Genomic DNA, 25,445 nt, shown 5'->3' with positions numbered 1-25,445 from the left:
TCAAATTGTTTTAGCTATTCTAGTACCTCTGTCCTTCCATGTAATTTAAGAATAATCTTGTCCATATCCACAAAAAGTCTTGCTGGGGTTTTGATAGGATCTGCGTTAAACCTGTATATCAATTTGGGGAAAAACTGACATCTTTACTATGTTGAGTCTTAAAATCCATAAATATGCTATCTTTCTATTCATTTACATCTTTTATTTCTTTCATCCCTATTTTGTATTTTCAGCATGCAAGTCCTGTATATGTTTTGCTAGATTTATACCAGAATATTTGATTTTTTTAGCATTTATGAATCATATTGTATTTTTAGTTACAGTGTTCACGTATTCATTGTGGAATATTTAAATATAGTTGCTTTTATGTGTTTATCTTGTATCCTGCACTTTGCTGAACTCACTTACATGTTGAAGGTTTTCTTGATTCCTCAGGATTTTCCACATAGAAAACTATGTCATCTAAAAATAGGGGCAGTTTTATTTTTTCCTTTTGAACGTGTATGTCTTTTATTTCCTTATCTTGCCTTACTTCACGGGCTAGAGCTTCCAACATTGTTCAATAAGAATGGTAAGAGTGGAGATCCTTGCTTTGTTCCCAATCTTAGGAGGAAAGTGTATAGTATTTTACTGTTAAATAAAATGTTATCTGTAGGTGCTCTTAATGAAGTTGAGGAAGTTCTCTTATATTCCTATTTTTCTGGCAGTTTTTAATCAGGAATAGGTGTTGAATTCTGTCAGATTTTTTTCTTCGTTCATTAATATGATTGTGATTTTTCTTCACTAGCCTGTTAATGTGGTGGATTATACTGATTTTTGAATATTGAACCAGCCTTGTATCACTGGAATAAACCTCACTTAACCATGATGTATAGTTCTTTTTTAATAAATTGCTAAATTCTATTTGCCAATATTTTGTTAAGTTTTTTTTTCTACAGAGCCAATTATTTTATATAAAAACTCTAGAAAGTTCATGACTAGTTATGTTAAGGATTTTTATGTCTGTATTCATGAAGGATATTGGTTTGTAATTATTTATTTATTTTTTTTTATACTGGCTTTGTTTGATTTTGGTATAAGGATGACAATACTAGCTTCATAAAATGAGTTAGGAAGTGCCCCCTCTTCTGTTTTTGGAAGAGATTATATAGAGTTAGTTAATTATTCTTAAAAATATTTGGTAGAATTCTCCATTGAAGGCATTTAGGCCTGGAGTTTCTTTTTTGGGAGTTTTAAAATTATGAATTAAATTTCACTAGAAATCATAGGGCTTTATCTACTTCCTGTTGGAGGAGTTGTGGTAATTTGTGGTTTTTGAGAAATTAGTCCATTTCATATAAGATGTCAAACTTTTGCATGTATAATTGTTCATAGTAGTCCCTTAGTCTTTTGGTGTCTGCAGGATCTGTAGTGATGTCCATTTTTTTCATTCCTGATACTGGTAATTTGTGCCTTGTCTCTCTTTTCTTTGTCAGTCTTGCTAGAGGTTTACCAAGTTTATTGATGTTTTCAAAGAACCATCAATTTGTTTCATTGCTTTTTCTCTGTTTTTCTTTTTTTAGTTTTATTAATTTCTGCTCTGATCTCTATTATTCCCTACCTTCTACTGGCTTTGAGTTTATTTTGCTCTTCTTTTTCTAATTCTTGTGGTGGGGGCTTAGGTTATTGATTTGAGACTTTTCTTCTTTTCTAATCTATGCATTTAGTAAAAATGTGCTATACATTTCTGCCATTGCTGCTTTAGCTGTGTCCTACACATTTTGATATGGTATGTTTTTATTTTCATTTATTTCAGTGTATATAAAAATTTTCCTTGAGACATCCTCTTTGACCCATGGATTATTTAGTATATTGCTTATGTTCCCAGTGTTTGGGGATTTTCCTATTACCTTTTTGTTACTGATTTCTGGTTTGATTCCTTTGTGGTCAGAGAACATACTTTGTTGTTCTTTTAAGTTTGTTGAGGTTTGTTTTATAGTCCAGGATATGGTCTATTTTGTTATAAGTTCTGTGGGCACTTGAAAAGAGTATGTATTCTGCTGTTATTGGAGTGTTCTATAAATTTTGTTTGATGGTATTGAAAAATTGATGGTATTGTTGTTCTGCATCCTTGCTGATCTTCTGTCTATTTATTCTATCAATTGTTGAAAGAGGGGCATTAAAGTCTTTAAGTATAATTGTGGACTTGTCTATTTCTCTTTTCAGTTCTGTCAGTTTTTGCTTCACTTGTTTAGTGGCTCTGTTGTTTGATGCATACACATTTAAGGTTGCTGTGTTTTTTTTGGTAGACTGATCCTTTATGATTATATAATGTTCTCTGTCTTCTGGTGATTTTTTATTTTTGCTCCAAATTCTGCTTTATTTGATATTAATACATAAAAATGTAATTTTATTTAATTTTAATTAATTTAAATAGGCACATGTGGCTGGTTGCTGCCATATTGACATTGCAGTTCTGGAAGATGGAGAGAACTATGATACAATAAATTTAATTAGAAGGTAAATTTTGTAGTATGTTAGATGGTGTTAAGGGCAATGGATGATTAGCAGGAAAGGGAGATTGGGAGAAAGTGGGAGATATGATTTTAAATTGGGTAATCAAGGAAAAAAAATCATTGAATGTGACACTAGAGCAAAGATTTCAAGAAGTGAGAGAGTTAGCAATACAAATATCTTGGGGAAAAGTGTATTAAAGGCCAGCAGGGAGGTGGGCCATAGTAAGAACTTTAACTTTTACTCTGAGTGACATGGAGAACCATTTGAAGATTCTGATTCACTCGACTTAAGTTGTATAAAAACCATTGTGGCCGGTGTGTTGAAAATAGATTGTAGGGGACAAGAAGTGGAAGCAGGGAGACCATTTAGGAGACAGGAATTCAGGTGAAAGATGACAGTAGCCAGACCAAATGTTTAGAGCAGGTTTTGGAAAAAAAATTTGGTTTTGGATATGTTATGTTTGAATTGTTTATTAGGTAGATCCAAGTGGAGGAAGTCAGAGTTCTCCAGATCTATGAGTCCCTGCCCTTGGGGAGCTTACGCTTTACTGGAATATGGGTAGTAAATACAATAAATAAATAAAACAAATGGATAAAACATATACAATGTTAGAAGATGTTTTATGGAGAAAGTTCAAATGAGGAAGGAGGGATAATTTTGAGAGACTGACTCCCTGAGAAGATGACAGTTGAGTAATGATAGGAAAGTGGTGAGGGAAATCAATCTTATAGTTACCTGGGAGAATAGTAGTCTAGGTAGAAGGGACCAAATATAAAAGGTCCTGAGATGGGAACATGTCTGGTGTGTTTGAAGAACAAGGAGGCAAAGTATGGCTGGAGTGACATAAGCAAGGGAAAGGAGATCAGGGATGACAGCACCAAAGTAGAAGTGTCTGGGTTACAGGCCATTTTAAGGGATCTTTTACCCTGAGTGAGATGGGAGGGTAGTGGATAGTTTAGCAGGAGAGAGGCATGATCTGACCTGTGGCTTAACTGAGTCATTCCAGTTGTTGTGCTAAATAGACTGAAGGGGGAAGGGTGGAAGCAGGGAGATTGGCTAGGAGATTTTACAGCAATCCAGGCAAGAGGCTGAGTCAGCAGTGGAGATGGTGAAGAATGTTTGTATTCTGCATACCTTTTGAGGGTTGCATTGACAAAATTGGCTTACCAGTTGGATGTGGGATGAGAGAGAGTCAAGAATTATTCTAAAGTATTTTACCTGAGCAGTTGGAAGGATAGAGTTGCATTATTTGAAATGCGAAAGACTGGGAAGAGCAGGTTTGGGGGAGGTGATCAGGAGCTCAGTTTTGGACATGTTAAGTTTATGATGCCTATTAGACATGCAAATAAGTGTTCAGTAGGCATTCTCATTATGAATACTGTTTTGTTTTTTAAAAATGAAATAATTATTTTAAAACAGAGAGTATTCACTGTTCTGAAAATATATTACATTTGCTAATATCTTAATTTTTAACATGTTCAATCCTGGCAAAACTTGAATATTTTGAAGAGAGGGAAATTGATTGCTTTTTGGCTTTATTGCCGGCAGAGTTGATGGTACTTTCTTAGAGTTAAATAAAGATGTCATTCCAACTTTAGACACGGAAATATAACTATATAGTCTGAGTTTTTCTACTTGCTTTCTATTTTAGGTCCTTTTACTGCTGGATTGTGCAAGATATTTAACCCTGTTTTCTTTGAGGTATGACTTAAATATCAAACATCTTAATAAGAAAAGGGAAACATTTTAGTTTTGGAAGTCAGAATGCCAAGGAGAAGGAAAAGTCTTGGGGGAAATCCTTTTCGGAAGACTGCAAACTCTAAGGAAGTTGTATCCAGTGTTACTAGTCATGAGGAGCCAACCACTACTCTTCCTTCCATGTATGAGACAAAAATTGATCAGGAAGAACTCTTCACCAGTATCTCAGAGATGTTTTCTGATCTGGATCCTGATGTAGTGTATTTGATGCTTTCTGAATGTGATTTCAAAGGTGAGACAAAGTTGAGTTTGAACACTTTTGCGTCTATAAGGAGACTTCATGTATTATGCGATGACCAGTAGTAATATAGAAAATGACTACCTTATTTCTATTTTGTTCATCATTTATTGAGTACCTGCTGTGGGTAGTGTACTAATTTTGGTATTAATAGGGATATGAAGAAGAGTAAAGCATATTTTCTGCTTTCAAGAAATGTACTTAGGTGTAAGATAAATGTATAGATATCATATTCTATGTTTTATTTCTTTTTATCTTCCCTCTAGAACAGGTTGGCACTATTGACATTTTGGACCGGATAATTCTTTGTTGTGAGTGGCTTTCCTGTGCATCATAGGATGTTCAACAGCATCTCTGGACTTACCCACTAGATGACAGTGGCACATTCTTCCCCCTCCCCCAGTTGTGACAATTAAAAATGCCTCTATATTGTCATATGTCCCCTGGGGGCAAAATCATCCCCAGTTGAGAACCATTGACCTAGAATGTAAGCTCCATAAAGACAGGGGTTTAAAAAACTTTTGATTTACTGTTGTATCTCCAGCCCCTAAAATAGCGAATGATTCATAGTAGGATCACAGGAAATATTGGGTGAAAAGATAATTATAATTGTGGAAATGAGAGCTGATTGAATTGAGAATAGTCGAATAGTGTGGTTTCAAAACATTGGCTTTGGAGTCAAGAAAACTGGGTTGGATTTCCAGCTCTACCATTTAACCTCTCTGGGTCTCAATTTTCTTATCTGTTAATAAGAAAAATAATAGCATGTACCTCATAGGACTTTTTTGGTGAGGACTAAGGTTTTGTTTTTCTTGATAAAATCTTTAGTAAGTTATTAATGACTTGTAGTAAATTGGAAGTTACATTTGCAGACAGAGGGGAAACTATCAAACTTGACTGGATGAGTAAATTAGATATTGATGCTTAGTATTGCTACAGGAGACGATTAGTATAAGTTAAAATTATTCTAGATTTGGGAAGTTTTGGTAATGCGTGATAAACTTCCATTTTTTTTTTTACGTTGCATGGTATCTGATGTGAGCATATCTTATCTACCCTGTTGTCTACAATTTTATATGTGACTTCAACATTTATTTCCTAATTTTGATGTGTTTAAAATTTATTTGTTGTACATACAGTAACATAGCAGTGAGGAATTACAAGGAAAATATCCTAACAAAAAACATTTCTCTTTCCAGAATCTTCTCTACACATTGTTTATAAATACTGATATTTTGAGTAGTTTGAATAATAACACTGATAAAATTGTCTGTTCTACTTTTTAAACTTAACCTGAACATTATTTTTCAGTGTTGCTGCAGTCTTTCTATTTAACAGCTTTCTAATATTCCACTGGGTAGTTGTGCTCTGTTTTAAAATTATAATGTCGTTTTACATGAAAAATTAATATTGCAAAGAACATCTTGGTTCAAATAACCTTTTTTGTCTTTTGGCTTTTTTTCTTAGTCCCAAAGTTTTAATTTCTTGTATCACGAGATGAGAACAGTTTTCGGCTCTTGGAAGCATACTGCTCAATTGCCTACTAAAGAGGTGTGCCAGTTTGTAATAACAGCAGCACTGTATAAGTATAGTGGTTTCACCGCAGCCTTTTCAGCATTGAGTGCTATTATTTTAAGATTTTAGGAATAAAATTTTACCTTTTCTTTATGGTATTTTTTGTTTTGTTTTGTTTTTAGATAAAGAAGAATGTTGAACATTTTTGTACACAATTGTTCATTAATTCTTGTATTCTTGTGTGAATTGTTCACTGATGTGTTTTTCATTGTTTTTATATACCATTTTAATTTTTTCAACACCGTGTAAGAACTTTTCTTTTGTGTGATGTATATGTCTTGATCTTATACCTATTTTTACTTAATACTGTTTTTCATTATATATACATTAATTTTTTGGTTGATCTTTTCTTTTGTGTTTTTTCTAGCATGTAGATTTTTTTCTTAGAAATACCTCTTCTGTTTGATTTTTTTTTTCTTTTGTCCATGTTTAGGGCTTCTATCCTTTGTAGTGTTGCTATAATCTTCTAACTGGTCTCTCTGCCAGGCTTGCCCCCTCCAATCCCTCTCTGTTTTTCTTCTTAAGGGAACATTAATTGGGTGCTTACTAGGTGCCAGTCCTTGTGCACGCCCTTTTTCATGGATTATCTCATTTAATCCTCACAACAAACCTATGAGGTAGGTACTTTTATTATCCCCATATTGCAAATGAGAAAATCAAGGCTTAGAAAAGTTAAGTAACTTGTTCAAAGTGTCATCGCCAGCAAGTAGGGATTTAAATGTCATTCTGACTCCTGATCAGAGAGCTGTTACCTACTGTGCTGTGCTGTTTCCATTTTTATCTTCCTTAAAATAAAACAAGGTAAAACACAAAAATAATATTTAAAAAATCCTCAAGTTTCAGATGCTTAACAATTCTAATGTCTCTGTGTTTATGTTATAATGGAAAGAGCTCTGCATTGGAGTCAGATGTCCCAACCCTGGCTCTGTCCCTTATTATCTGTGTGACTTGGGCCAAGTTAATGTACATTCTGAACTTCATTCTTTTCATCTGTTTGCTAGGAATACTATCCCTCATAGGATAATTTGAAGATTCAGTGAGGTGATGTGTATGAAGCTTCTAGCCCAAATGCTATGACAGGTAGTTTCCCTTCAAGTTCCCTTAGAAAATTAAGTTGATATTTCCTACCATGACATACAGGACCCTTTCCAGTTTCACTCGATCTCCCTTTCCAGTTTTATCTCCTTCTTTTATCTGCCATACTACCATGTACTCACATTCCAACCAACTATCTTAATACCTTAAACATATTTTGGTTTTCAAGACTGGCTTTACCTTTCCCTTCTGTGACTGACAAGTTTCTTTTTAATCTTCAACTCCCAGTTCACATACCGCCTTTTGTGAAATCTTTCCTTACTCTCCTATAAGGCTGCTAAGGCATTTGTATGTTTTAAAAGTATGCATTATTTCATCTTTATTATATTATAATGTAATTGTCTTCTAATGTAGTTAATTATCTTTAATTGCTTCTGTTAGACTGCAAACATCCTTTGAGTATAGTAAAAAATTGTCTTATTCATTTTTATACAAAGTATGTCTGATACGTAGTACATGCTCATACATATTTTTTGATTAAGTGAAATTCATAGCATGGACCATATAAACATTAGATTTACTAGGAGAGTACTTAAAATACTTCATACTTAAAAGGACATGCAGAGGGTAAGTATTCATTGAATAAATCAACTGGTTTTAGGATTTTATAAAAAACCCTAATACATACAATTACAGATATTTTATATTTATTTGGTAAATTAATTAGAGAATATCTACGTGATGGCAGTTCACTAGCCTGGGTTATTATTGTTTGAAAGTAACAACACTGCATTTCTCCATCATTCAAACCTTTCCCTCATACAGACAGGTATATTAATAAAATATTAATTCAAAAATGACTTGAATATTTATAAATTTTTCTATATTTCATTCAATGCTAAATCTAGTATAATTTTATGTGGGTTTTAATCAAATTATATTTTACTGTTTTCTATACATATAGATATATTTTGTTGTTGTTATTGTTGTTCTTGTTGTACAGTTGAAAATGCCATGGATTGTCTGTTAGAATTATCTACCACTGATGCTAAGATAGAAGACTCTTCTTCAAAAAGCTTAATTTCTTCTGAGAACCAAGTCAGCGCAGCTGGTTGTGCAATAATGGAAAAGTGTCCTCCTGAAGAAGAGAGTGAAGATTCAAAAATGGATTCATTTTTGGACATGCGGCTAACTGAAGACTTGGATTCCTTAATACAGAATGCTTTTGAGAAATTGAACTCTTCTCCTGATGACCAAGTCTACTCATTTTTGCCTTTGCAAGATGTTAATAGTTTTAGTGACCCGAGTGCATTTATAAATTCAGATTCAAATAATACGACTCCTATTCTTTCTACCCAAAATATGGATTTGAACAATGAAAATTTAGAGAATCCTGCCTCTGCATTATGTTCAAATTCCTTAACTTCACGTTCAGTTTCAGATGAGTCCAAAAGTTTTACAAAGGATAATACTTTGGCATTGGAAGATTCTCTTCTTACCAGTTCTTTAAATGTAGCAAATGATGCTATGGCAAGTTGTAGCAGTCAAATTCAGAAAGAGATTTTAGAATCTGAGTGTGCTGAGACTCAGTTCTCTCAAGCCCCTGTGGGTGTGGATGCCGGCGAACCTCAGGCTCCTTTAAACCTTACTGTGCAAAATCCGGGGCTTGGTTTACTAAGTACAGGTGGAGATCAGAAATCTATTTCTGTCCCTGATGTGTTTGTACCTTCTGAAGAATTCAGTTTCCAGCCACACAAACATACTGAGCTGCCACCGAAGGGGAAGGATGTGAATTTCTGCCCAGTGCTTACCCCTCTCCCTCTACTGCTGCCGCCGCCACCTCCTCCACCGATGTGGAATCCGATGATTCCTGCTTTTGACCTCTTTCAAGGAAACCATGGCTTTGTAGCTCCCGTTGTAACCACAGCTGCACACTGGAGGCCTGTCAACTATACATTTCCATCCCCGGTTATTTCTCACACTTCCCCAACAAAAGTATGGAGAAATAAAGAGGGAACAAGTGCTTATCAAGTACAAGAAACTCCAGTTTCTCAGGTTGTAAGAAAGAAGACATCATCTTATATTGGACTAGTTCTTGTTCTTCTCAGAGGGCTTCCGGGATCAGGAAAATCTTTTTTGGCAAGGTATGAGGTTTAATTGAGTTTAAAAAAAAAAAAACAGTATAATGCATGAACTTGAACATTTATAACAGCATGAATATGTGAAATGTTTTTGCTTAATAGAGATGGTTACTAATTTTTTCTAACTTTGTAGCTAATAGTACTGTTTCTCCACAAGTTTTTTACTGAATTCTTTCATCTCAGAATATCATTTTGAGAAGCAGAATAGAAGAAAAAATTAAAGATGATTCTAAGATTATGAGCTTGTGAAATGAACAGAAATAAGTTCATGTGGAAGAGAACTAATTTGAGTGGGAGAAAGATGAAATCAACTTTGATTACAGAGATAAAGGTCCATAATTGATTTTGAATTCAAGGAAGTCTTACATAGAAGGATTCTACTGGTAATTGGAAATTTGGGATTGTAGCATGTTAAATAAAATTTTAGAAATGTGTGATTTGAAGGAAGAGAACACAGCATGAATCACTGGTAGTCAGAGAACTTCAAATTTTCAATTTTATTTGTTGCAAAATATGGTACTCTCAATTATTTTGTTTTATATATCTGTATGTATCCCTTTTGTAGTTAAGTTCCATTGTGGATTCCTTGGTCTGAGAGACTAGAGTCAGAGTTAGAAGCAGCTTTGTTGTGTTTTCACTTGTTAAAAAGTACTGTTTTCAGAATCTCCGCATCCCCTTTATTTTTTAAATTCTGGAATATTTACATCTAATATGCTTTATTTGCCAGTGTTTTTCCTCTTCCTTCCAAATTTTAACTCTTTGTTCTCTTCTGTTCTTAGCTAGGTCTCTTCTATTTGATCCTAGGTGTACCTAGTCTTTGTGAATTTATATGTGCCTTGGAATGTCCTTGATGAACTCATTTTCAGTTGTTCTTTAAAGTGCTTTCTTAGTCTAGATATATCTTTCAATAGATTTCCATATAGTCTATTTATACACTTTTAAGTATATTCTGTAGACGTAGGCTTTCTCATTGATTTAATGACTACAACAATAAAAACCATTTTAATTTAGTGTTACAGATATTACGGTCAGTTATGATACTGCATTTTGTGAAAGAGTGGAACAAAAGGTGGTACCTTAAAAGGTAGTAGAGCTGTGACACAGGTTTGAAGAACTAGGTTTCAGAGGCCTTTGAGCGAGAGGCAGCTATAGTTAGAGATTGGAAGAGAAAGAAGTGCTTGTCACAAAGTTTGAACTTACTTGTACTTTTGAATGAATAGAGAAATAATTGGGAAGTACAGAGGCATAGAAACTGAGTTTTCTCAGACAGAATGGTTCATAGTATTAAACTAGTGTGCAAGCCCACAGAAAATGAAAGGCGAAGAAAGGCTTTTGGGTTTATTGGAAAGAAGATCATTTTAAGGTCATATCTTAAAAACAATTGTGTTGTGCTGGGAAGGTAGAATACCTTAAGACATCAAAAAAGCATTTATACTGAAGTAGTTGAAGGAGAGAAGTTGAGTAATAGGTGAAAAGGGGGCCTTAAAGTCTGGTTAAAAATTTAAAAGATAGCTGAGATGTATATATGTTTAAAGGGAAGAAGGGATGAGAAGTGTCAGAGAGGGGAAAACTTAGAGATAAAAGAAAAGAGGATAAATGTAGGAGTCATAGAAAATGGGGTGAAGTGAGGATTCACTAAAATGTAAGCTCCGTGAGTATGAGAATGTCTGTCGTTCACTGATATATGCTCAGTGATTAACATAGTGCCTGGCACTTAGTAGATGCTAATAAAAATTAAATTCAAAAGATGTATTTTAGCTTTAGAAATATTTATGCATATTTTAGGAGAGGATAAATGTTGATATTTTACAAATGGTTAAGAATAGTAGCATTGTTATGTCTCTGGGTTCTGTTTGCTTAGTTTTTGCATGTATTTCAATTATATAGAAGATAAATTTCAGAGTCAGGAAAGAGATGTCTTAACTTTGTGTAATTTAGCAGATTAAATTAATAGTCTATTAATATTATATTTTTGGATGTTTTTGGCATATTCAGTAAATTTATAGCAATATACAAAGCTTCATCTACTTTTGAAGATCTGTTGAACATCAAGGTGCTTGCCGACCTTGAAGTGACCTTCGCCTTAGAGTAGGTAATGTAGATCAGGGTGTATTCAAGTAACCAGATGAGGGAGATGCCTGTACTGATAAAGAGTTCTGAAGCATTTTCAATTACCAGGTTTCCTTGATAATTAAAAATGTGTTAATTTTCAAACCTTTATAGTAAGGATAAAGAACTTTACAATATTTTAAAAAAGTTTCTGAAATAGTAATTTACATAAAGTAAAGCAGACTTGCCTTAGGTCAGTTTTCTTGGGAGTCAAACTTCTGCTTAGAGGATTTCTGATACTATTTCTTTTAATATTATAATAGTCTCATTCTTTTAAATAATAATGCTTGAATTTTTAATTAAGATTATGACCTTGCAAAAATTAGTAGAGAATTTAGAAGAAAAATTAATGAAAATAATTCCATTTATCATTCACAGAACTTTGCAAGAGGATAATCCGAGTGGAGTCATTCTTAGTACTGATGATTATTTTTACATAAATGGACAGTACCAGTTTGATGTAAAGTACTTAGGAGAAGCTCATGAGTGGAACCAGAATCGTGGTAAGAATAGACACCAGATGCTGGGTAGTATTAAGAGCAATATAAAGAAAAAAATCCACTTAGTATTTGTGACATAACTTTTAAAGAGTTACAATTAACTTTAGTTTATTATTGTACTATATATAATATAAATAAAGTTACAACAATTTTATGTTACATAGTAAGAGGTAAAAAAGGTGGTCTTAAAGAGTCGTTACGAGGATTAAATAAGTTAATTTTTGTAAAATGTTTAAAATGTTGCATGACATGTTTAAGTTTTATACAGTCAATGGGGATCTTGTTAGAAATAAATCATATTTTCTACATTGGTCTCAGAATAGCTCAAGATGCTTACAGTTGTCTAGTATGCTCTCTGGTTCCTGTTTCCTAAAATGGAATCTGCATTGTTAACCACTGGTCTTCCCTAGATTGGCTTAATTTTTATGGAAGATAGTGTGAGGGTAAAAATGACTCTCTTCAAACTGAATCTGCAGGGATCATAGATAAAACTTTAATTTCTTTATTAGTGCAACTGTCTACTCACTGAAGATGTTTTTTATCATGAAATGTTTAGTTATGAATAGTTTGAATTTTATATGGTAAGTTCTTACTAAGAGATATAGATAATATTTTATTTACTTAGCCTTTCTTTTGTGGTAAATTCACTGTGAAGGCTATTCTTGAATTTATCATCTTTTGACATTATTAAAATTTTCTATATTCCTTCTTGAATTAAGTATTAAAGTAAGAATTTGGGAATATGAAAATACCAAGACAATTGAAAATAAAGGAAACAGTATGATGGGATGAAGAGCAATCTTGGATTGCCAGTTACCAGCTAAGTGATCTTGTGCAAGTTATTTATACTCTCCAGGGCCCAGTGTCTTCATCTGTAAAAGGACTTAATAATACTAAACCTTCAGGATTCTTGTATAGTTAAATGAGAATGAAAAGTGCTTAGCAATAGTTTAACATGCCCTTACTACAGCAGCAACCACAGCAATAATAATATGAAATTAATTGGCAGAATTCTTTTTTAAAAAAGTTTTTTTGAGATACGAATCACATAGTTTTTAGCATATTCAGAGTTGTACAACCATCACCACAATCAATTTTAGAAGATTTTTATCACCCCTAAAAAGACTCCATACCCGTTAGTAACTCCTCATTTCTTCTCAACCCTCTCCCAGCCCCAGGCAACCACTACTTTACTTTATATCTCTGTAGGTTTGCCTTTTCTGGACATTGCATATAAGTGGAATCATATAACATGTGGTCTTCTGTGAATGGCTTTCGTTTACTTAACATAATGTTCTCAAAGTTCATCCATGTTGTAGAAAGTATCAGTCCTTTATTCCTTTTTAATGGCTGAATAATATTCCATTGTATGGATATGCCACACTTTATTTATCCATTCATTAGTTGATGAACATTTGGGTTGTTTCTACTCTTTGGCTATTATGAATAATGTTGCTATGAATATACCTGTCGATGTCTAACCTTTTTAGGAACTGCCAAGCTATTTTCCAAAGCACTGGCACTATTTTACATTCCTACTACCAGTTTATGAGAGTTCCAACTTTTCTACGTTGTCACCAATGCTTGTTCTTATCTGTCTTTTTGATTATAGCTATCCTGGTGGGTGTGAAGTGATATCTTATTGTGGTTTTTATTTGCATTTCTCTAATGGCTAGTGATGTTGAGTATTTTTACATGCTTGTTGGCCACTTGATTATATTCTTTGGAGAGCTGTCTGAATTGTTTGCCTTTTGGATTATTTCTTTTATTACTTCTATTTATTATTATAAGGGAGTATACAGAACTTTAAAAACTTCCAGACATTTACTTGTAAGGCTTATTTATTGTGGTTCATCATTCATTTTCTGAATGGCCTAATTCCTTGGGGAAAAAGGCAGTTTTATAAGAAAATCTCTTGTGCAATGGTGTATAATAATTTTTTCTTTATTTCAGATCATTACATTTTGTTTTTCTGTGTGTGTGTTTGTGTTTTTTGTTTGTTTTTAAACTTTATTTTGGATTAATTTTAGATTTAATGAAAGGCTGCAAAAGCAGTATAGAGTTTCTCTATAACCCTCACCCATTTTGCCCTAATGTTAACATCTTGTATAACTATGGTACATTTGTCAAGACTAAGAAATTAACATTGGTACATTATTATTAACTGAACTCCAGACTTTTTTTAAATTTAAATTTTTCTAGTAAAGTCCTTTTCTGTTCCAGAATCTTACCCAGGATACCATGTTGCTTTTAGCATGATACTGTTTATTTCCTCTGATTATAATTTTAGTATTTATTTAGTATTTATTATTCAACATTTACCTATACTTGAATACTTAAAAGTGGTATTTAGAAGTAGAGTTGTTATTCCTGAAACTAACATTGCAAATCAACTACGCTTCAATAAAAACAAAATTTTAAAAAAAAGTAGAATTGTGAGTAAAATTAGCACGTATCTGTGATTTTCAAATTATGAAAATAAGATCACATTTTTAAAATATCAAGGTAATCCTTAATGTTATTAAAAGTGATTTGTCATTTTCTGTTTGTTTTTTAGCAAAAGAAGCATTTGAGAAGAAGATATCTCCTGTAATAATAGATAATACAAACCTACAGGCATGGGAAATGAAGCCATATGTTGCTTTGGTTTGTACCATGAATTGTCATAAGTCTAACAGTGGATTTGAAATTATTGGGGGGATGTTAATTACACAACTGAATTTCAAGCAAACAGTCCTTGAACTGTATATAACTGAGCTTTCTCTGGTCTCTAGCAAAATGAGAAAAATAGGAAGTTTTTCCATAAAACTAAATTTATTTAGTTTTCAAATTTTGAGATTCAGTTTTTAAATTCTGAGATTTTTTTTTTCTTTTGATATCTCTTATGAAAAGATACTGGTTTTAAATTACAATTTTATGTTTGTGTTTTTGTATGTATGTATGTGTGTATACACGGTTTGTTTTCTTACTGCTTTTAGTTGACAGAATCAAAATCTGGTGGTCCTTTGTTAGTCCCTAAATTTCTTTTGAAATTTTGCTGTTCTGAGGAATTCAGAATTCTGTAAACTCAGTATTTTCAGTTCTCCATATTTCTTAGATTCCTTTTTTGCCCAGCTTTGATGTCACCTTTTCCAGGAAGTTAGCATTCACTCACTTATTAAAAAGCTACATTGGGCACTCTTTCTACTTTCATGGCATTCTAGCGTACTTTTGTCATAATGTTATGCACACCTTCTATCAGTAGGCCGTGGGTTGGTGAACTTTTTTCTATAAGGAACCAGATAATAAATATTTTAGGTTTTGCAGGCCACAGTCTCTGTTGCATATACTTTTTAAACAACCCTTTAAAGATAAAAAAACTATCCTTAGCTCCTGGGCTGTACAAATGCTGGCTGATGGGTTGAATTTGGCTGTAGAGCATCTGTTTTCTTGAGGGTAGGACTATTTTTTTATTCATCATCGACTCTCCAGAGTATAGCACTATGCTTGGCATATAGTAAGTATATATTCTGTTGAGTAAATTGATGAGTGAAGCTTTTGTGAGTATGGGTATTGTTTGTTTTATTCCCCCAAGATTAGCACATGTCTGACACATTGAAGCTTAATTTGTTTTTTTGGTTAATGAATGTTATACTTGCCATTACTATGTTTTATGTCCTTAGCACGTCCAGCCTATACTCCCTTTGCTCGTTGCAGGGTGTTATGTCATTCCCATCTTGGTGTCTGAGTTGACTTTCAGACTTTTCTGTCAGAACAACAGAAGATGATAGTGACCACTATTGGCATCTTGTCATCAAGCTGAGGGGATCAGTAGTGGAAGGGGAAGTCAGAGATGTAATGGTAGTTGGGAAGATGGTGTGGCAGTTTATATAAGGGTTCACAGACCACTGTAAGGACTTTGGATTTTAAGTGACATGGAAAATAAATTAGTCTATTTAGGCTGCCACAGAAAAATACCATAGACTAAACAACAGGAAATTAATTTTCTAAGAGTTCTAGAGGCTAGAATTCCCAGAACAAGGTCCAGCAGTGTCAGTTTCTGTGAGAGTTCTCTTTCTGCCTTGCAGATAGCCATCTTGCTGTGTTCTACATGGTGGAGAGAGCAAGTTCTCTGGTGTCTCTTCTTATAAGGACACTAATCTTCTCTGATGAGGGCTCTAACCTTTTAAACTCATTTAACCCTAATTCCATAAATGTCCTATCTCTAAGCACAGTCACATGGTGGGGTGGGGGTTTCTACAATGGGATTTAAGGGGACACAACATTCAGTTCATAACAGTTTTCAGCAGTGTAGTGACATGGTCTTAGTATTAGAAGGATCACTGTAGTGCAGTGTTGAGAATAGACTTGTGAGCTGGGGAGAATGGAAGCAGGGAAACTAGTTATCATTAGAAGGCTGTAGTGGTAATTAGAGACCATGTGGTTCAGACTGACGTGGTAGCAGTGAAGGTAATGGCGAATAGAGATTAGATTCTGGATATATTTTTAAAGTAGAGCCAACTGAATTTCTTTTTGGATTGATATGGATGTGAAAGAAAGAGAGGCATTAAGTATTACATCAGGTTTAGTTTTTGGCCTGTGTAAATAGAAGTTGTCATCATTTGAGATGGGGAGGGTTGAGATAGAATAGTTTTGTGGTAGGTGTAGATAATGGATTTCAGAAGTTTTAAGTTTGAATATGTTAAGTTTGTTGAATAAGTAGTTGGGTCCATGAGTTTGGAGTTCAGGAGTGAATCCTGGGCTAACTATATATTTGAGAGTCATTACCAAGGAGTGGAAAAATATTGCTGATGTAGATCAAGGGTAGAAGACCAAGGAGTAAGTCTGGGCCATTCCATTGTGAGAAGAGGTCTGGGTGAAAAGGAGGGGCTAGCAAAAAAGACTGACAACGCTCACCCAGTGGGATAGGAGGAAAAGAAGTAGTGTGTGATGAAGAAAGTTTAGGGAGAAGAGAGCAATGAACTGTGACAAATGCTGCTGAGAGTCAAGAGAGTGAGAACCTTAGTATTTTTCAGTGTGGAAATAATTCATTCTCTCCACACCCAATTTCAGTGGAATAGCCAATTGGAATGGGTTTGAGAGCTTGGAAGGAGAGGAATTGGAGATAGAGGATATACTTATTGCTTGAGACATTGTCCTGCAAAGGGAGTAGGAAAATGAAGAGATAGCTGGCAGGGGAAAGGGGTTAAAGCAGAATGGGAGAAATAACTGAATGTGATGGGATTGATCCAACAGAGAGGGAAAAATTAATGATGCCTTAGAGAGAGGGAGAGTTGCTGAACTCAATTATCCTTGAGATAGAGAAGACGGATGTAGTGCACAGGTGTAGGGCTTGGCTTTTAGATTATAGCCTTGCTAGAGTTTTGAAGAATAGAATGAACTGTCATTTAAAATAGTTTCAAAATTATGGAAGTCATGCCTATATATAATACATATTCAAACCATAAAAAATACTGAAGTTCTATTCCCTTGAGGTAGATGCTTTTCATAGTATTTCTGAGATCTTTCCAGAAGTTTTCTATACATGCACAAATATGTGAATAATCCTTTTTTGTCCAAGTGAAATTTCTGTACCTTACTTTCTTAACAATTTATGTTAAGAACATTTTCTCATTAACACCTAATTTTAAAAACCATTGTATGCTTTCATTGTATGATTATACCTTCATTTATTTAGCCAGTTCCATATTAATAAACACTGAATTGTTTATATTCTTTTGCTATTACAAATGATGGTGAATTGGATATCCTGATGTATTTGTATTTTTGCACTCTTACATAAATATCAGCATAAATTTCTGAAAGTTATTTGCTGCATCAAAGAGATTGTGCATTTTACCAGTTTAACACACTCATCAAGATTAGATAATCTTTTAGGTTCTTTCAGTTTTAGCATGCTGTGAATTTGGAAACAATGACTTTAATTTCGTAGAAGTAATTATTTTTAAATGTGTTTGTCTTTTTTGTATGTAGTCTCAAAAACATAAATATAAAGTTCTTTTTCGGGAACCGGACACATGGTGGAAATTCAAACCAAAGGAACTTGCAAGGTAAAACTTGGAACTTAACCTAACGCGTTTTTAGTTTCGTGAACGTGTTAGAGTCCATCTAGAATTTTTTTCCCCTTATAAGTAATGAATGAAACAAAAGGGATTAGATTGCAGCTTTGCCTCTTAAATTGATAACAAATTTTGTGTTGCCTATAGGCTTGCTTTTTCAGTTTATGAAGAATTTGTATCTTTTTGTTCCTAAAATTGTTATCTAACAGAAAAATTCTAATTGTCTTATGTAGTCAGGGTTTTATTACTTACTAGTGATATGATGTCAATATCTGAAATTAGTAGGGACTCTAGGGTTCAGCATACCTGAACCTTGTGCTACTGGGAGGAAAATTATTGTGACTGCCTAGTGAATTAAAATGCTGGAAGGAAGTGAGGAAGTATAGATGGGAAAGGTAGCAAATGTCCAGCTGTCCAGGTATTTCACTACCTGCTGTCCTCTTCCCTTAAGAAGGTTGTATTTTTTTCTTTATTTGACTTGAATAAAAATGTTACTTAGGACATGGACATACAGTGTGTTTTGTTTTGTGCTCTGGATTCCCTTAGAGATAACTCTAAATTAATTTTGGTCAGGGTACTTTCTTCTTGGTAATTTAAACTAATTTCAGTACTCACTAAAGGACAACCTAACCTTAGGATATTCACAATGTTGTGCAACCATCACCACTGTTTAATTAGAGAAGATTTCCATCACCTCAAAAAGAAACCCTGTACCTGTTATTAGTCACTCCCAATTCCCCTCTCCCGTAGGCAGCCACTAATCTGCTTTTCTTTCTCTATGGATTTGCCTATTCTGGACTTTGCATATAAATGGAATCATACAATATGTGACCTTTTGTGTCTGGCATCTTTCATTTAGCGTATTTCCAAGGTTCATCCATGTTGTAGCATGTATCAGTACTTCATTCTTTTTTATTATCCTTTTGATGCATTATTAGATTTAGTTTTCTAATATTTCATTTAGGATTTTTGCATTTATATAAATGGGTGAGATTGACTTACAGTCTTTTCTTCCTTGCCCTGACTTGCCTGGCTTTGGTATCATGGTTTTGGGTTCATAAAACTCGTTGGGAAGTGTTTCTTCTTTTTCTCTTTTCTGAGTTTATATAAATTTAAATATTGGATAGAATTTACTTATGAAACTATCTGGATTCTGTTTTCTTTGTGAGAAGTTTCAGTTAGAATTTGTCCATTACTCAAAATTTTCAGATTTATTAAGATTTTATTAAGACAGTTATAGTATTCTCTTACCATTTGTATCTCTGCTGCATCTGTATTTAAGTTCCCCCTTATAATCTTAGTATGTTTATGTGTATGTTCCTTCTTTTTTTCTTGATTATTCTTACTAGAGATCAGATTTTTTATTAAACTTTTCAAATAAACATCTCTTTTCTTGGTTGATCTTTCTATTATAAGTTTGTTTTATGTTTAATTCATTTGTTTTTCTTTTATTCTACTTTTTTTGCTTAAAAAAAGTCTACTTTGCTCTTTTTATTGTTATTTTTAAAAGGCTTTACCTGAAAGTTTAGGTCATTTTTTAATATGAGCATTCAATGCTATAAATTTCCCTGGGTACTATGTTAGCTTCTCCTAGACTTTTTAATATATTATTCCTTATTTTTATCATTTATAATTTGCATTACAGTTTTATTCTTTAACCCTTGGATTATTCAGAACTATGTTTTAGATTTCTGAACAGATGGTTTTAATTTTATCTTTTTAAAAAAATTGGTTTTCATCTTTACTGCAGTAGGTAAGATTGTGTGGTTTGTATAATACTAATTCTCTAATATTTTTTAAGATGTGCTTGACTAATTCATTGTCAGTTTTTAAGATAAATGTTCATATTTGCTTGATAGAAATGTATAATGGTTATATTGTATTAATATATCACTAAATCATGCTTATTCTATTGTTCACATCTATAACTTTACTTTTTAAAAAAGTTTGCTTGATTAATGTTGAAGAGAGGGATGAGAAAATCTACTGTGAGAGATGCTGAAATCTCCCTCTAATGTTGATTATGTCATGTTTTTCCTTATAATCCTGCCAATTTTTGCTTTATATATACTGAGAATATTTTTTGCAGTGCACATAGCTTAAGACTTTTATATCATTAATTAATTGAATATTTTATCCTTGTCTAGTGATTTTCTTTTATTAATATTAATTTTTGTTCTAAATCTAATGTGTCTAATATCAATTGAACTATACCAGCTTCTTTTAGTTAGTATTTGAGTGTTACTTCTTTTTTTTTTTATGCCTTTACTTTCAACTTTTCAATATCTTTATATTTAGGTATATCTCTTGTAACCAGTATGTCTGGGTTTTAAAAAGTCCACTCTATCTTTGGCTTTTAACTGGTAAGATTAGTTCTTTTACAGTTATTTTGGTTATTAATATAATTGGACTTGTAGTTTCTTTTTTCTTTGATTACCTTTTCTGTGATTGCTTTTTCTCCTATCACAGAAAATTATGTCTTTGTTTTTTTCTTCCTATCATACCTTATTTTGGATTTTTTTATTGAATGCAAATTTTCTTATTTGTTTTTTCCCTTCTCTACTAATATGGAAATTATATATAGTATTTGTAGCTTTTTAGTAGCTACATTAAATTTTTATCATGCAAACTTTAAAGTTAAACCATTTTCTTAGCCTTCCTCCTCACAAATACAAGGATTTCAAGCATGTTAACTCTGATACTTACCTCCTTCCAACTTACATGCTCTGACTTTAGAATGTACATACAGTGTTTGTTTTCACTCATGTAGTTATTGCTTTGTGCTTAATTTTTCTTTCATCATAGGCCTTTCATCTGGGAATTTCCTTCTGTGTGACATTCATCTTTTAGTATTTTCTTTAGTCTAGGCCTGCTTCATGTCAAACTCTTTTTTTTTTTTTTAATCTGAAAATTGTTTTATTGTCCTCATCCCTATAAGATGCTTTCGCTGGGTAAATAAATTCTAGGTTGATAGTTTTTGTTATTGATGATTACCTTTCACTGTCTTCTGACTCCCACTATTATTTCTGTTAAGTCAGCTGTAATTCTAATAGTTGGTTTCTTTGTAGATTAGTTTTTAAAATTTCTAGTTGCTTTTAATTTCATCTCTTTATCTTTGGTGAATGGCAATTTTAGTACTGTGTTTCTCATTGTAGATTTCTTATTATTTATCTTGTTTGGGATTTGTTGGACTTGTAAGATGAGGGGATTGATGTCTTTCATCAGTTCTGAAAAACTCTCAGCCATTTTCCTTTAAATTGCTTCTGTCCCATGTTCTCTTTTTTCTTTCTGGGACTTAGATGTGTACTAGACCTTTTTGCTCTGTCCTCTATATCTATGTCTCTTAACCTCTCTTTCATATTTTCTATCTCTTTGCTTCTTTGTGATCTGAAACCAGACAAGATCGAGGTATGTAAATATGAAAGCCAGATTTGCTCAGGTGACAAATGCTAATATTAGCCCTGAGATCCAGACATTAAACCTTAGATCCAACTCAAGATAAGAGGGTTGAGTCTGAGATGTTTTCATTAAGACAAGACCCTTGAGGGACTAAAGCATATCATCTTGCCTCCTGGCAGATGCAAATCCAGATGTTATATTAATGAAAGCACCCCCAGTTTAAGGCCTAAGGAGTCCCATATATTAGCTTCAACAAAATATGAACTCACAAACAGAAGCACACAAATAAGCCACCATGAGTGAAAACACAGATACGTATTTGGATGTCCAGAGATACTAGGAAGCTTTTTCCTTTGCTTGAACTTAAACATGTATTAAAATATGTGTTTGCTTTAATTTATATGGGGTCCAGTTTTATTGTAATGGCCGGGCCCTTTGAGACATCTAGTCTACTGTACTGGCATAAGTGGAAGCCTTTGTAGTGGAATTTTATTATTCACTATTTAATGAATTAAAGGCTTGAAATGATGGTCATATTCTTATGAGACTTTTTTGCAAAGCTTAAGAATAACTTCTTTTAAAGTTGTTAAGATCTGCTGTTTTTTTTTTCCATGCTGATAAAGGATCTTTGGAAAAGATTGTATGAAATGATTAAGAAAATGGTAATATAGAATAAATCTTGAATACAATGAAAATTAAAATCAAATAGTTTATATCATGTCATAATAAAAGCTTTGATATTTTTATGTATTAAAAATGTATCATTGTTTTTCTTGGCATTATATGAGCTGGGTTTTTTTTTTTTTAACTTGATTACTGATGTTCCGTCTACTCTTTTTTCCATTGGAATTTTAGGCGTAATATTCATGGGGTAAGCAAAGAAAAAATAACAAGAATGTTGGAACACTATCAGCGTTTTGTTTCAGTGCCAATAATCATGAGTTCTTCAGTTCCAGAGAAAATCGAACGTATTGAGTTGTGTGCATATTCTTGTGAGGACAGTACTAGGTAGGTTAAAAATTCAATTTAAAACATAATTTAAGAAAAATGTAATTTTGGAGCTTGTGAAATCACTGCCAAATAGCTTTAAAAATAATGTAGACATTTGTTATTTGTAGGATTTATATAGTCTTACCTGAAGCAAGATGTGTATGGTTAGCAAGAGAAGTAAAAGTTTATGTGAATGATGACACACATGGGAGTTGTTGCATTGTCTTCTGGTTTATGTAGGTCCATGTTTATCCTATGAATACTCCTGCCTTCTCTATTTAACTTGCTGCTGTTCCGGTATTTATCTGTTACCTTATCTTGCCTCTATTATTATTTTGTATAATAAATTCACATTACTTCTTGATTTTCTTAGGTATTAATAAAAATACTCTCTCACACTAGTATTGTAAAAATTTATTATTCATTGTGTACTTTTACTAGGTAATACAAGTCATAGCCTTTTGAAAGTTTGCAATCTAGGACAGTACTGATTCTGTAAAAAACATTTAGGATACATAGACAATTGAATAAATAAATAAGAAAGAAGCCTTAAATATAAATAGAGATCTAAATTACTCAGATTTTTTGATAGTAAGTTATGCATGAGAGGCTCTATTAAAAAGGAATTGGGGAGAGAAAATTCATAAATGCTCTTTTATGATCCCTTAATTTAAATTATAATACTAAGGGCAACAATAAGAGACTTTCCTATAATAAAATTTTTTTTTACAGCCCGAGAGACAATGAAGATATTACCTCTGAAAAAGAAGAAAATGTTTTATCCTTATCTTTGAAGCACCTGGAGTTAACTGAAGAGAAGAAACTTGAAGTGACCAAGGAAACTATGTTGCCTGAGAATGTTACATATCTCCCTAATGCAGATTTAAACAGAGGAAGAAACGAAATAAGTGGCGTGAACTCTAACATTCAGAGTGCTTTCATTCAGGAATTTCCAGACACTTGGTTTTCTGATTCTGAAAGTAAAGTACGAGTTACAGATAAAAGTGAAAAAGAAGAACAAGTAAAAATGGCTTCTGATAAAGAGTGCAGTAAAACCAGTGCAGATAGTTCTGAAGAAGGAGTGTCACCGGGTACTTGCTATGGTGAAAATAGTCAAGAAGACTGTGATCTTTCAAATACTGTGCCACCTCAAAATGAAAAATCTCCACCTGGTGAAATGTGGGAAGAAAGAGCAACAGTAAAGAAAAAAGCCTTTGGAAAACAAAAAAGCAAATCAACTTTGGAAAAGTTCCCAAGACATGAGCTGTCTTTTGTTGGTGACTGGCCAGTGGATAAAACTATTGGTCAGAGGACAAAAAGGAACCGAAAAACTGAAAAGGCTTCATCTGTACAAAGTGACAAAAAGTATAATCGCCCTCAATCACGCAAAGTGGTAGATAGCAGTTTATCTGTGAGTATAGATTGTATCCAGCAACAAGGCTCTCCACATGAAAATGTAGAGGATGACAAGTCACAGTGTGATGATGCTTCAGAATCTTTCAATAGCAGTAAATATGATCCTTACAAAAATACTGAAAAAGACTCATTCAACATTGTGGGAGACTGGCCTTCATCTGATTCTTTAGCTCAGAGAGAGCACAGATCAAGAATGCCAAAGGCTAGCTTAAGTGAACCGCACCTAGAATTTGGAACAAACAGCAGTATGAATGAAATATCCTTATACACAGCACATGAGGCCTGTTGGGGCACAAGCCCTGAAGAACTAAAAACGCTGGGTAGTAATTCCCTAGGAAGTTCTGAAATGCTGTCCAATGAAATGAGCCATGAGAATAAGTCTTGTCCAGGTAAACAGATTCATACACAACACACATTGCCTCTCACTTACACCAATAATGTGCCGACTGTTCCTGGAGGAGTAGGACCACAGCCTTCAGCTGAATTTCCGGAAGAAAAGTGTAAAGAAGTTCCTGGAATAGGAGTAGGCGTGTGTACCCAGACTGAACCACAGGATTTTGCCCTCTTATGGAAAATAGAAAAGAATAAAATTAGTGTTTCAGATTCTCTGAGAGTATTAACAGGAAGATTAGATGGATTTAAACCAAAGGCTTTCAGTATTAACACAAAACTAGATGTTCAAGATACAATTCCATATAGGGTAATGTATGACAAAAGCACATACGTTGAAGAAAGTGAGCTTACTAGTGCTGATGAGTCTGAAAATCTTAACATTCTTTGTAAACTGTTTGGATCCTTTTCTTTAGAAGCCCTAAAGGACTTATATGAGAGGTGTAACAAAGATATTATTTGGGCCACAAGCCTTTTGTTGGATTCTGAAACTAAATTATGTGAGGAAACAGAATTTGAGAATATCCAGAAATCGTATGATGCAGCACAAATTGGGCCATTTTCTCTGGGACTGAACTTGAAGGAAATTATTAGCCAAAGAGGAACTTTAGAGGATTCCAGTTCTTCTGTGCCAGAATTTAGCCATGGAATTGGTATCAGTAACACTAATGTACAGTCTTCCTGTAATTCAGAAAAGGAAAACTCAGAGCAGGCAGAAATGAGAGCTATAACTACTGAAAAACCTGGATTAATAACAAGTATATTTCCTAACGCCACTGTAGATCTAAAGAATACTAATGAAGTACTTCCTAATAGTCAGGCAGAACTTTCAGGTTTATGTAGCATTAAGCAGTTTTTTCCAGGTACTCTGAAAGCTACTACCATTAAAAATGTGAATGAAATGGAAAAGCATCCAGAAGTCACAGAGGTTGGAGACAGTATACATTCTTCTTTGAATTTGTCTGATATTTTAAACTCTGGATCAAACACTTCAAATCTTGAATTGCATGAAGAAACTTATTTTACTGACTCTCTTGAAATAAATAAAAATGAAAATCTTCCAAAGGATTATGTGAAATTTCCAAACACAGAAGAATTTATGAATGAAGATGAACGGGAAATGGAAAAAATTCTAATGGCAGGGAATACTTTGTCAGCTGAAGTTACTGAAGAAGATAAAACTGAGATGTTGACTTCTACACCCACGATGGCCAGATCTCTGACCATAGACTGTCTGGAATTGGCATTACCCCCTGAACTGGCTTTTCAGCTCAGTGAATTATTTGGCCCTGTTGGTATTGATTCAGGTAAGAAAAAAGTAAATTACCTATATGCGTGT

The 25,445-nt window shown here is 33.4% G+C and overlaps 1 protein-coding gene across 5 annotated transcripts in view; it reads left to right on the top strand.

The window, feature by feature from the left end:
* N4BP2 (NEDD4 binding protein 2) overlaps positions 1-25,445 on the top strand; it is a 67,012-nt gene that overhangs the window by 19,498 nt on the left and 22,069 nt on the right. For 3 of the 5 annotated variants that reach the window (XM_064487296.1, XM_064487301.1, XM_064487291.1), the window contains 8 exons: positions 2,417-2,499; positions 4,148-4,486; positions 8,106-9,246; positions 11,731-11,855; positions 14,410-14,498; positions 17,826-17,902; positions 22,166-22,318; positions 23,033-25,413. In XM_064487296.1, coding sequence (XP_064343366.1) covers positions 4,261-4,486; positions 8,106-9,246; positions 11,731-11,855; positions 14,410-14,498; positions 17,826-17,902; positions 22,166-22,318; positions 23,033-25,413 — 4,192 coding nt within the window. In that variant the 5' untranslated portion in view covers positions 2,417-2,499; positions 4,148-4,260. Of the gene's footprint in view, positions 1-2,416; positions 2,500-4,147; positions 4,487-6,592; positions 6,685-8,105; positions 9,247-11,730; positions 11,856-14,409; positions 14,499-17,825; positions 17,903-22,165; positions 22,319-23,032; positions 25,414-25,445 lie in introns of those variants that run through there. The other 2 variants (XM_064487317.1, XM_064487307.1) reach the window with 2 other exon arrangements.

The sequence above is a fragment of the Camelus dromedarius genome, chromosome 1 (assembly GCF_036321535.1).
Source record: "Camelus dromedarius isolate mCamDro1 chromosome 1, mCamDro1.pat, whole genome shotgun sequence".
In the NCBI taxonomy this organism is placed as follows: Eukaryota; Metazoa; Chordata; class Mammalia; order Artiodactyla; family Camelidae; genus Camelus; species Camelus dromedarius.
Note: the sequence above shows the minus strand (reverse complement) of the source record. Positions and strands in the feature narration are given on the sequence as shown.